The sequence below is a fragment of the Phalacrocorax aristotelis genome, chromosome 1 (assembly GCF_949628215.1).
Source record: "Phalacrocorax aristotelis chromosome 1, bGulAri2.1, whole genome shotgun sequence".
NCBI lineage: Eukaryota > Metazoa > Chordata > Aves > Suliformes > Phalacrocoracidae > Phalacrocorax > Phalacrocorax aristotelis.
This window is the reverse complement of record NC_134276.1, coordinates 3,910,949-3,924,705: the sequence shown is the minus strand read 5'-3', so window position 1 is coordinate 3,924,705 and position 13,757 is coordinate 3,910,949. Positions and strand designations below refer to the sequence as shown.

Here is a 13,757-nt window from a genome sequence, read left to right as displayed (position 1 = left end):
ATTTTTGAATTTTGAAGGGACCATTACATGAAAAATAACAGTATTTAAGGATATAACAAAAGCACTAGAATCTATCCTTGGCTATTTTTTTTGAGATTGCAGGAAGCAGCTTAGACAAGTATGATAGCTCACAGCTCCTTTACAAGACATTTTATTCCTAATCCAAGATAGCCACAATTAACTGGACTAGCAGAAATAAACTTGCATTACCATTAGCTGATATGCCATCACATCATATTTTAATGTTGCTTTCCTAGAGCATGGGAAGCCTCATGGAAAAGGAAGCATCATTTCTCTGAAAAACGTGCACCTAGGATGATAGCAAGCAGACCAATTACTTTTAAGTACACCTGGAAGGATTATGCAAGTAAATTTAAAGTAAAAACAGTTGCCACAGGCAGATCGTTTGAAATATCAATCTAGAAGGCTCACCGAAAGCAAGTGCTTAGAGCTGGAAAATGCAATCAAAGCCTAAAGAGATTAGGCTGAGATGATGTAAAGATAGAATATTACATGCAATGAGCTCGATGCTGAAGGGCAGATTTGCTGCTATTATAACCTTTATTGGAAAACAAAATAAAACTTATTTTACATTTTAAGACAGGCTGATGATGTCAGACTGGAAGGAAACAACCAAGACAGGGAAGCTTACTCTTCAGCCACTGCTAAAACTAAATGGCAGCCAATATGATGCTATAGCAATCATTAAATTAATTTTCATCATACTTGACTCCTTCCAGTTCACCTTTTTTCTTCTATGCTGGTGTCAGCATCCTTCATGTTCCGTGTCAGTACCAACTCCTCTAAACCTCAGGGTTCGTCACAAAATCACAGAATGGCAGGGGTTGGAAGGGACCTCTGGAAATCACCCCGTCCAACCCCCTGCTGGAGCAGGCACACCCAGAGCAGGGGGCACAGGACCGCGTCCAGGTGGGGTGTGAATGTCTCCAGGGAAGGGACCCCACAGCCTCTCTGGGCAGCCTGTGCCCCTGCTCTGGCACCCCCACAGCAAACGGGTTTCTCCTCATGTTCATGTGGAACTGCCCGTGTTCCAGCTTGTGCCCGTGGCCCCTTGGCCTGGCGTTGGGCACCTCTGAAAAGAGCCCGGCCCCATCCTCCTGACACCTGCCCTTCAGGTATTTATAGGCATTGATGAGATCCCCCTCAGCCTTCTCTTCTCCAGGCTGAACAAGCCCAGGTCTCTCAGCCTTTCCTCACGAGGGAGATGCTCCAGCCCCTGATCCCCTTGGCAGCTCTGCACTGGCCTTGCTCCAGCAGTTCCCTGTTCTTATTGAACTGGGGGGCCCAGAACTGGACACAGCCCTGCAGATGTGGCCTCACTAGGGCAGAGTAGAGGGGGAGGGTAACCTCCCTTGCCCTGCTGGCCACACACCTTTGAATGCACCCCAGGATACCACTGGGCTTCCTGGCCCCAAGGGCCCAGTGCTGGCTCAGGGTCACCTCGCTGCCCACCAGCACTCCCAGGGCCTTCTCAACAGACCCACTTTCCAGTAGCTCATCCCCCAGCCTGTGCTGGTGCCTGGGGTTGTTCCTCCCCACGGGCAGGACCTTGCACTTGCTCTTGTTGAATTCCCTGAGGTTCCCCTGGGCCCAGCTCTCCAGCCTGTCCAGGTCTGGCTGGATGGCAGCACAGCCTGCTGGTGTATCAGCCGCTCCTCCCAGCTTGGGATCATCAGTGAACTTGCTGAGGTTACACCCTATCCCTTCCCCCAGGTCACTGATGAATATGTTGACCAGGACAGGACCCAACACAGACCCCTGGGGAACACCACCAGTGACAGGCCTCCAGCCAGACTCTGCCCCGTTGATCACGACCCTCTCAGTTCTGTTGTTGAGCCAGTTCTCTGTCCACCTCACTGTCCACTCATCCCACCCACACTTCCTTAGCTTGCCTGTGAGGATGCTATGGGAGACAGTGTCAAATGCCTTACTGAAGTCAAGATAGACAACATCCACTGGTCTCCCTTCATCGACCCAGCCAGTCACGCCATCGTAGAAGGCTATCAGGTTGGTTAAGTGTTATCTTCTCTTGGTGAATCCATGTTGACTGTTTCCGATTACCTTCTTGTCCTCTACATGCCTGGAGATGACCTCCAGGATGAACTGCTCCATCCCCTTCCCAGGGATGGAGGTGAGGCTGACTGGCCTAGAGTTCCCCAGGTCCTCCTTCTTGCCCTTTTTGAAGACTGGAGTGACATTTGTTTTCCTCCAGTCCTCGGGTACCTCTCCTGTCCTCCACGACCTTTCAAAGATGACGGAGACTGGCTTAGTGACAGCATCCGCCAGCTCCCTCAGCACTTGCGGGTGCATCCCATCAGGGCCCATGGATTTTCCAGATCAGAAAGCAGAGCTTTTGGCAGCTGACAGTTTTGAGCTACTGGAGCACATCCAACCCAGCATCTGTCGGCCCTCACCACAAACAGAGATACCAACTTGATGCACAATATGCTGTGGGTATTATCTCAGAGGCTCTATAGGACTCTTGCAGGCACTGCGCACTGAGGTATGAGATTTGGGGAGCTCAATATGCTTACTGGATGGTGGATGGAAGGGAATAATATGTGTCAGTGCTCTTTCCAGGTATTTGTAGCTTTAGCTTGAGTAGCCTTTCTTTGAAATCCAAATCCTCTTGCTTTCCTCCCTTTGTTACTGTCAGCATGGATATCCCCTGCGTGTCCAGAATGATTAAAGTCTCTCCTACTAATGACTCCTGCCATTCTTTTGCATTTTGCCCTACTTGGATGGTAGGGAATTAAAGGTGAGATGCTATGTGACAAATGTAAAACAGAGCACCTGGGGATAATGAAACTAGCCAGCCAGCACAGATTCAGATATACAGCAACGATTCAAACACTGATTGGTGACATTCCCTCTCTTAGCAGCAGTACTAACAGAAAATCCATCTGTAACTAAACATTTTTTTGCAGGACTGCCTTGAATGAAAATCCTAAGGCTGCCTGAAACATGTGATAAAAGAAAGACACCTGATCTCAGAAATTACTCAGCCTCCTCTTTTTCGCTCCTAAATACCCAACTTCATCTCTTATGTAGGCGCTTCTTTTCTCTAAAGATTCATAACCTTTTCCAGTTAATATGACAACCTCTGGCAAGAACTTTCAACAGCACCCAATTAATTCACTAACTCAAGACCCGAATGTTGTCACTACTAGTCCACAACTTCTAACTCCAACTCCATTCTCTAGTCACCATCCAACTGTCATTTCAAGACAATTTTCTTTCTTGCTTGAAAAATGAAAATGAAAAAATTGGCAGTTGCCTATCCACCCACAAACCTTGGCAAAAGCTATTTATCTAGAGGGGAAAATGAAGCAGCTTCTCCACAAAGACAGTAAGATCAAAGTCCAAATCTTAAGTATCTTACCATCTAAACCAAATACAGGAAGAGATATACAACCCATTGAAGGTCTGAGCTTTAAACACTGACTTTTCATTATAAACATAACTTAATATAGTACCTACACAATAATAGTTCATAAGGTAGGCGGCAAGCATTTGGGCAGAAGTCAGTTTTACCAAATAATGATATGAAACAGTCGAAACCTCTACACAAAATCAACCAAGTTCCCAGCACAAACGGTGGCCCAAAGACTGGCAGAGGAAAACTTTCAGAGGAGAGGTTTGAGACAAATGTGGAAAAAGTACAATAAAAGCCGGGTAAAAAAATTACACAAAAAAGTGGAAGGGCTTAAAGAAGGTTCTTCATCAGCATGGAAGAGCTTAAAGGCAGGAAAAAGAACTGAAGCACTTGGAAGGGAATGCATTTAAGAAAAAGAAGTAGCTTTAAAATATTTCACTGCAGCCTAGAACAGAGAAAGAAAAAAAGACAAGAAAAATTAAATTGGGATGGACTCAAGAGTTTTAGCATTCAAGTACTGTGCTGCTGTTAGACACTGTGCTGAAGACTATTCTGAGGGGCCTCACAGGAGGATAAAATTGGGCCTTGAAAGACTTAACAGCCTCCAAACCCCAAACCTCTGAGCGAAAAGCAACTGTGATATCACAGATCACAAAGCCATAGCAGTTTGCTTAAGTGAACGAAAACAACATCTGCTGTATGATTTCACTACCACAGCGCACTTCTCTGCTGCTTTCCAAGGCATCTACACAATTCAATCGAGCTGATTCTTATTAGAGGCTGCACTCACCAGCTCGAAAGAGGCACAAGAGATACAAACTGGTCACGCTCATCTGGTTTTCACTCTGCTACTTATAAAGCCAGCCATGAACTTCTGGAGATGGCATTAAACTGCACCCATTTGCAGAAGCCAGATCTGCAGGTACAGGGTGCTATGAACAAAAGTGCATTGCTAACTTTCTTTCTAAATTTCTGTTACTAAATGGAAAATTTAAAGAAAAATGTTTTGCTTCTCCAATTTGCCAGTCTGTTTACTCACGCACTGGTCAGCTCGCTGCATATGGTTAGTTCTCTCTGCTTATATGGGTCGTGGCCACAACTGTGAAAAGGACTTGGAAAAAAAAAAAAAAAAAAAAAACAAAGCCACAGAAAAAAAAATAAAGGTATCAGTTTTCAAACACGAGCAAAGTATCACCTGGAGCAACTCTGAGTTTAAATATTTTGTTGTTTGGGGTTTTTTTCTTCTTAAGCCTACAAGACTTAATACCTGAAAAAAATCTGTATCCTGTGGGAGGAATGCAAGAAATATCTGTACAAATACACCCTGCAGCTCTCCTCCTGAGTATAATAACCCACAGAGCAGGCTCCGCAGCTTGTCTGCTGCAGTCTGGGGCCAGCACTAGACCTGGCAGCCTCTGGCAGGAGGAGTGCACTGGAAACTCCCTCCAAGAACAATCAAGACTATACCAAGATTCACACAAACATACCCTTTCTCACACAGCAAACCTTGTTAAGTCCTTGTAGAGGTAAACCACACCCATTTTATCTAGGAGAAATGGGAGTTCCACTCTGTGACAATCAAATCAGTTCTTTGGGTCATTGCAGCTCACTACTGCAGGTGACCCATTTGATTTCTGAGAAAGCCAGATCCGCAGATGCTATTTCTCAAAGACATGCAAGGAATTTTTCAGGTATCCCTGGGTTTCCTCATCATAAGGTCAAAACAGCCATTAGAAGGGACCACAGTAGCGTGCTTTCCAGTTGGGTAGTGGGTCTCTGCCTGAACAGTGTTGGCCAGGGAAGATGAAGAAAACCTGATGAACAAATAACAGATCCAATACAGAAATAATCTGTCTCAAGACTGTCAGTGTCCAGACTATTTTTAATGCTCAGCTATGCTACACAGGTCTACAGGACTTCTCCTCTGATCTAATAGTTCATCTGATTCCTAGATGCTGGATCTTGGCTAAATGAAAATCCTTATCTAACTGGAATTAGCAAATACTAAAAATCTAGCCTACACTGTAGTAGCATCTTGAGCTTCTGTTGCAAAGAATGAGCTTAGTAAAGCACTGTATAAATCAGAGAGCTTCCAGGATCACGTTTTATGACCATAAAGTTGATAACTTGAAATCCTACCAGTTGGAATTCATACAAAACATACTCTGGCATCCTTTGCCATACACCCATGACTCTCAGAAAAGAAGGAGGAAACTGAGGGAGAGGCATGGCTAGTATCAGTTATGTATGCTGCCCTGGCTTCACTCACCTTGTGCTGTTAGGCAGAGGCAAATATTAAGCTCACACACACACCTCCCTTCTTCTAACTTTGCTTGTCTGCCTTCCTGCCTAAAGACCACCAAGCCTTACCTTCTCAAACCTAAAAGTCAAGTCTCAAACTAATCTCCTGAACCTTGTCCAGCTGAATCAGCCCCCACTCTTGTCCCCTTCTCCAGCTCCTCTGGTTAGAGAGAAGAATCAGGGCAGCATTGCCTGGACTAGGCTACAAGGGAAAACACCCTCTTGCTCACAAAGCCAGCTGGAGATCCTTTAAGAGACACACACCTCCTGCGCACATCATTCCTGGGTGACTCCAAGGACACGGGATTCTGAAAACAAGTCCAAAGAAACCAAGGAATAATGTAAAACCAAATAAAATAAAGCCGCAGGACACAGGTGGGAAACAGGTACGCTGCTGGATGCTAATCTCAATTCTGAAATACAGTTTGGAATTTCCCTCAGGAAAGCTCTGCAATGTGAAGGGCAGGCCGAGTCACCAGTTGCTGGAAAGACAAAAAACTGGAGAGGAACCTTGTAAGTCTGGGGTGGGCACAAAGGGTGCATCTCCCCACTGGGACCAACAGAGAGGGCTACTTCTGCCTCCCAAACTCCAGGCACACTGAAGTACAGACTCTGCCAGAGGTCAGTGGACCTTACCGTAAAGGAGATAATGATCCTGCAGCTGCTGACCGCACTGATCCTAGAGAAAATGTTCATTTTCAGTCACTGATCACAGTGAATATGCAGCATATTTCTTCAAGGAAAATAATTTTTAAGAACAGATAGAAAACCATATCCTAGTCTGATGCTTCAGTTTTCTGAGCTGGTACAAAAACCCCAAGTATTTCACAGCTGCATCTTCAAGTGCACAAAAGGGTCTGCACCTGATATACTGAATCTCAACCGTGCCCAGGAAAATCACTGGGACTCTACCCAGAGCTTACCTATATGGGGATATTCAGATCAATTAATGGTAAAAGATTGACACTAAAGCAGTGCTGCCCTGGTTTGGTGTGGTTTTTTTTGTTTTGGGTTGGGTTTTCTTCTTTTTTGAGTTGTAACGTATTTTAGAAATTTCTCTCTTCCTCACACCTTCCTTCCTTCATAGCACTTCCACAACCACAGAATAACCAAGCACCTTTAATTCATGCAGCAGGTCAGCTTCTCTGCTAAAGGACTGAAAAACGACTGTAATTAATGAGGTGGCTGTAAAGAGCCCCACACCTAGAAAACTCAAAGCAATCAAAGGTAGGTAGTTTTTCCCTGATAACCACTTGTAAGCAGGCTCCCTTCTAGCATTATAAATCTCACTTTTCTTTATACATATTTTGAATTAAAAGAACTCTTCACATTCTCTTAACCTGTCATGATCCATGAACCTTTCTGCGATCCTCTTTAGGCTTTTGAGACACTCAGAGAAACAGTCGAGTGTGTTAGCACTTGCATGCATTGCAAGATAAAGTGACCATATACTGCAGAGCTGTTGGGACTGGAGACAACTCCCAGAGTTCCCTTTGAACATTTTTGCAGCAATTATTAAATCTTTCTTTTGTTTAAAAAAAAACATCTTCCCCACTGATCTGTGAAAGGCTCCAGCAAATATGGAAAATGCAGTACATAAATAGTTTCACACACACAAAAAGACTCAACAAACCCCAGACTAAAGACATTTTTGTCTTTCAATTATGGCAACAATCGTTTTTATCTGTGACTAAAGGCTCATTTAAAAGGCATTTAGAAGTCAGCAGTGTTCCTTTACCGTAATATATTTTACATTTATCTTGTTCCTAGCTACAAATACATATTCTGCAAATTTGTATCATGCAGATCATAAACCTGTCTGCCTTAGTTTGCACATAAGCAAAATTAAATTGTACAAATGCCACTGCTCCGTTACCATTTGGAGTGGCAGATGTCCAACTGCCAGCTGTACAAGTACTGAATGTGAAGCACTAATTATAAAGTAATCAAACACTTTGTTAAACCATATTTAAGAATTTTCTTGTCACTTAACTACACAAGTATTAGTAGATAAACATACATGCAGTCCATTACCACAGCATCCATCAAGTTTTAAGCATATCCATAATATGATGGATTAAATGAGAGCTGTTGATTGGACAAACGTAGGCTTTCTAAAAGTGTTTGACCCTGTCTTTCCATGAAAGCTCTTGGGAAAACAGCAAATTAGGCTGTCATGAGATGAAAAGTAGAGTTGCATCATGGATTAGAAAGTAGCAAAGAAAAAAAAGAATTTATAAAAAAATATATAAATCATTAATTGTTGCAAAACGCATCAACACAGTGCCACAAGATTATCTTCAGGCTTACGTCAAGTATATACATGTATAACCAAAGAAGGGAAATAAATTAATGCAACAGTGTTTGCCACTGATTCAAAATCACTTAAAATCATTAAAGAAATAAGAAAGTATGACAGCAGAGACCACCTGTCTCACTTATGAGTTTACTTCCACTGTATTATTCTTCGAAGGAAGGAACCCCTCTTTCAACTTCTTTTTGTCGGCAGCACAAAAAGCAAACCAGAAGTGTTCATCTTAAAAAGCATCCCACAGCTGAGCACTGTTCTGTACACTCCACTTGCCTTTACCACCACCATCAATTAGTTTAATGTTCCTTTTACCTTTCCGTCGTATTGCCCCCTAAGTTGAGGGAGCTCCCTCAAGAAGCCTGATAAATTTAAAGAGAAAACCTGTGACGGGGCTTCCTGCAATTAGGAATCCCTTTTAGTCTTGAAGTCTGTGAGGCTGTGACATTGTCTTCTCTTAAATCACACTTTAGAACTCATCTGTGTCATGGTGTCTTTAAATTATTCAGCCACAGCCAGGCAGCCAGGCTGATCACACCCAATTAATCCTGATGATTCTTCCTTCACCTGCCACTTTATTATTGAAAGAACAGACAGAGCTCTTGAAGTCAGACAGAGCTGGCTTTTTTTTTTTTTTAACTCACACGGATAGTACATGGCCCAACAGGCTCTGGCTGCTTTCCAATGCCCCTGGCAATGTGGTAAAATACAGCAGGATGCCCAAGAGAAACAGGTGACTGTACATATGTGGCAGTCAAAGTTCAATATTAATGACATTATTCTAAATTTAAGTAAATTTTGCAAGTTGTTAAGTTCCAGAGTGATGAACGCCAAGCAAAACAGAGATCTGTGCATCTTTGACAGCTGTCTTTTTTGAGCAAAGCTTAAAAAAACCCCAGTGACACTGATCACAATGCAGAGAATGCATAGGTGTCAATCTACACATTAATGAGATCTCACACCTGACAACACAGGTAACCGTCATCTTATCTCAATCTCTTACCCCTTGGTTTGAAGCAAAAATAGAAAGGCTTTAATGAAGAGCAACAAAAGTGGCTAGAAACGGGCAGATTCTCATGATTATTTTTTTCTCTAAATAAGGGTCGCATAAGGAAAGCACAATTACAAATATTTGTTTGCCAGACCTCTAATGAAAACAAAAACCAAAGGATTTACCTCTGGTAATTTAAAAAAAAAAAAAAATATCTTTTCTTATATGAAGGTAGCGGAACATACTGAAACAGGACCAGAAGCCAAGAAAGAAACTATTTCACCAATTCCTTGAGAAGCCCGAAGCTATATTCCAGATGACTGCTTTTGAGATAGTATATCCTTATGTTGGTTGCCATTTACAGCAGCAAGCGTGATGTACACAGACAATGACGGCTCAAGGCAATATTTCACATACCTGGAAACATCACTCAAGTTTGATCCAAACTGATGCACAGCACTGAGTTGATAACAACAAATTAGCCCCCATGATTCTCCTGACTGAGAATTATAAAGCCTTGGGTTCCACGCAGCAGTCCTTTGAAGTTTGTTTGGTTTTGGTTTGTTTGTTGTTTTTTTTAAATTGATACTACTCTCATGTTTTCCACAAAGGAAATCTATGATTAGTTATATCCACTCTTCTCATTCTACAAGACAAACCCTTCTTATAGGGATAACAGTGAACGCAAGAAGCTTAAGGCACCTGTCATATAGACATTCACATCAAAACAGCCCCCCAAAACTGAACATTACGTGGGCTAAACTGGCCTGAAACATCAGCCCTGCTAAAATAAGGAGTAAACTGTAACATTGAAGTGCTTAGTGCTAAAACAATAGCACTTACATTTGACCTCGTTCTATTTGCTTGGGTGGGAAGATGCTGGTTTTTTCCTTTATTGTTATTATTTTGATTAAGTTGGTGAACAAAAGGTTGGTTAATTCAGCACACAAGCACAGGGAGCTGCAAAAGATTAGTTAAAGGGAAAAAAAAAGGCATCTCTACTGCTTGCCCTCTAGCACACAGGAGTTAGTCCAAAACTCCTGAGAAACCCTAAAGAAGGAATTACTACACCATTCTCCAGATTTGATCAGTGAGGGATATAAGAGTCATTTTAGGGCTTAACATACTTAAGCTGGCAAAATAATTCTTTTCAACTGGTTCTCCCTTTCAATTGGTTTAATACTCTACAGAACGACGTGGAGCAGTTAGTCATCCACCTCCACAAGGGAGGAAAACTGGCGAGGTCCAGACTCAGAAAGGCAAGAAAAAGCATTTTTCGTTAGTAAAATAAGAATCTTTGAATAGAGGTCATTGTGTTTGGGGTACATCAAAAGAACACAAATATGAAGTTCTACAAAAACACCTTAACTCACCTTCATATCTCTGAACACATATGACCGAGTAGCTGCCATAATTTAGTTCTTCAAGGAGTAAATGGCAAATAACTGTGTGTAGGCTTCTGGAACTAATATAGCAATTTGGACTAAAATTAGCATATTAAAAACAAATTGCTAAATGGCACAAAGATGTAATTTGCACAACAAGCTTTCAGTTTGGTTCTGCAGCCTGCAACCTAATGAAAACATGAATTTTGATTTCGACCTGCCAGGATCTTTCAAGCTTTGGCTCTCCAACAGTTTCTTATAAATTATTTATAACAAGCATTTAACGCAAATTTTTTAAATAAATCATCATCTTAACTGAGTGGTAGCAAAACAGTGAGAAATCAGAAACCGATTTTCACTCTTCTGCAAGGTAACACTTCAAATAACACAGCCTATACATGAGCTTTACAAACAGCATCCGCACCATCACAAATTACTACAGTGAGAACTCAGAGAGATGAGAAAAATACTTTTTGCACTTTCTGGTCTGTTTGCTCTCCAAATCTGAATTTCTGATAGAGCAAGGAGGCCATAAAGGCACAGAAACTTACAGAAGGCCACTGGGCCACACAGACCCCGAACAGACTCTCAGCTCTTCTGCTAAAGCAAATAGATTTCAGGGTAACATCCCTCTGATATTCCAAAGTACTTCACATTAAGTATTTTAGAGAAAGTTGGGAAAAAGCCCTTAGTTGGTTTATGAAAGTTACGTTACCAACCAACTTTTGCTGGCTAAGATTTAAATGCAGTGGGTTCCTAGCCTAAAAAAAAAAAAAAACACACCACAAACAAAACCCAACCACTTTTTCCTCTGACCCTTGAAGTGCAGCTACAGAATTATTGCTAAAGAAAATCTAAACCACCGTGACATCTCTACCAAAATTATCTACTGTTAAGCTAACCCTAAAATAAAGTGGGCTTATTTATTCTTTTGCTTTTTAAACTCGGGCCATTTAAATGCCTTAATTTACAGCACAGCCCTCATACACATTTTTTGCAGCGCAACTGACAGACCAACAAACTGTGGCCCCAAACAACAAAACAATAAGGGGGGACCAGACCTTCTATAATCAGCCCCTTTTTCTTCAGAACACACACCTTTCCACCTCCCACCATTAATCTCATCCTCACCTTCCTTCTCCTGCGTAATCCAGAAGCAGATGAAAAGTATCAGTTCACAAGGCCAACAATGCAGGGATTATTTCAAAAATTTACATGCTAGTCAAATTTATTTTCACATGGGTGAAGCAACAGAGCTTCCTCTTCCCTGTGAGGTTTATCTCACAAATTACTTTTAGCATGAGGAAAACACAAAAATACACACTCTGCAAAAGTCACATTCTATTTAAAAACTTCTAAGTTCGTCCTGTTTTAAGAGTATTTAATTTTGTTCCCTCTTCAGCTGGCCTGCCTCTTCTCAGCCATAAATCTACACATCAACTTCCTTTTCCTCTGAGTTTCTATGCCACTGTTATTCAGATCCTGTACTCCTTCCCATTCCCACACTCCAAAACCTCTTTCACAACTATTCATTTTGGTCCTTCACCCATGTCAGTGTTTGTAACCAGGAGTCGTAGCCTGGCATGGACGCCCAGAACCTTCCATCTCCTGTATGCCAAGCTCTTCCAAAGCACTGCCGAAACATCCCAGCTATGTGAAAGGCCTCCTCAGATTGCCCACTCCAAGCACTTCAAGGATGGTTCACCTTAGTACTATTTTCCTAAGGTCTTAACACTTCAAAAGTAGCCGCTAACTTACATGTAGGAAAGCTTTCCGTAGGACAGGGCGTCTGTCAGGGGGCAGCACATAACTAGAAGTACTACGGCCTTTAAAGTCACTGCCCAGGATACAAAATATTTTATTTTTTCAGCAAAACAACTGTGAAAGAGGCCTTGATCCTTTACCAGGTACCACAATATACTCCCTTCTCAAGCACTTGCTGGATAACCCTATAGTCAAAGCACCTTCTTCTTTCCTGAAAATGCTCTTGAATATATCTGAATTCCAGACTGCCTCTGAATAACAGAGTTTTGAGGTCAAAACAGCCACCTGCTCTCTTGCCCTTGCTCCAAGCTATGCTAAAAGACCACCACCTGCAACAGAGCAACTCTTCGAGCTATTCTAACTCCCACCACCTGCAAGAGAGCAACCTGATGATGGCCAAGACCCACCAAAGACCAGCTGGGCAAAGGTTGGTTCTCTCCTGGATGAAGACATCTCTTCCGTACAAAGATACCGTCTCCCTCCCTGCTCTCCCTGAACAGTTTCACATGGGCTGACCGTCCATGGCTAGGCAGATGCTCCCACCTCCTCTCAAGGGGAGCAGAGCTACAGACCCACACGGCTTTACCACACCCCACACACAATTTCTGTGAAAACTCCCCTCTTCGGCCATCCACGTAGTGCCACACAACCTGCCCCAGCACCAAGCCCCCCCGAGACCCACCCCACCGGGCCATCCCACCCCCTGGTGCCCCCGGACACCCTCCTCCTGCCCTACCATCACTTCAGACACAGGCCAAAGGAACAGGCTTGGAATGGGGGGGGTGGCCCAAACAACACGCTGGGACACAAGGAGAGAGGAGGCTACACCACCCCCTCCTTCGGATACGGATTTGGGGAGGAAAGGGACAGGAAAACCCGTTTCCATCCGCCGGGGCTGTCTGAAGGGCAGAGGCCCCGTTACCCCGCCATTTGGCCCCCTCAGGGAAGAGGGGCCATGGAGGAGGGGGGATTCCCCTGCCGTGGGGCCTAGTCAGTGGGGTGAGGGCATGGAGGGCTGGGGGAGGCGACGGGACGCGGCCCCGCGGCCGCCACTCACAGAACTCGGCGATGTAGTAGGAGACGGCGTAGTTCTCCTCGCACCACTCCAAGGTGGAGGTCGGCGGGCCCCAGTAGCCCTCCCGGTCGGCGGCCGGAGCCATCGCGGAACCCTCTTCAGGCCAGAGTCGGAGGAAAGGGAAGGTGGAGAAGGGATAAGGGCGCCGGGCCCGGAGCGAAGCGGGGGCGGGGGCCGGCGCTAGGCCCGCCCGGCCCGGGGAGGAGCCGCCGCCGCGGCGGGAGCGGGAGGGGGACGCGGGTTGCCATGGCGACGGGCTGCGGGCGCGGGAGTGCCGGGCCGGGCGTCCGTCTGAGGGGAGCTGGGGTGAACGTGGAGGGGAGAAGATAGTTGATGTGAAAAAGGCAGATTTAGGGAAAATCTGTGGGGAAAGACCGGCTGCGGGCACGTTTGACTGCCTGTGGAGAGGAGGCAGGATGGGCACCATCGCGGCCTCGCTGCGGCGGCCCTTTCCTCACCCGCTTTTCGGGCAAAATACGCTCCCCAGGTCGCCTTGGTGGCACTTGTAGCAGTTTCCCCTTGGTGATTTTCCTTGC

General features: G+C 44.3%; 1 protein-coding gene across 1 annotated transcript in view; it reads right to left on the bottom strand.

Annotated features, from left to right (window-relative positions):
- The window catches only part of ACER3 (alkaline ceramidase 3), a 59,176-nt gene extending 45,786 nt beyond the window's left edge, over positions 1-13,390 (bottom strand). Inside the window, exon 1 of the mRNA XM_075115063.1 lies at positions 13,204-13,390. Within this exon, the coding sequence (XP_074971164.1) occupies positions 13,204-13,306 (103 nt within the window). The 5' untranslated portion in view covers positions 13,307-13,390. The remainder of the gene's footprint in view (positions 1-13,203) is intronic.
- Between the last annotated feature and the right edge of the window lie 367 nt (positions 13,391-13,757).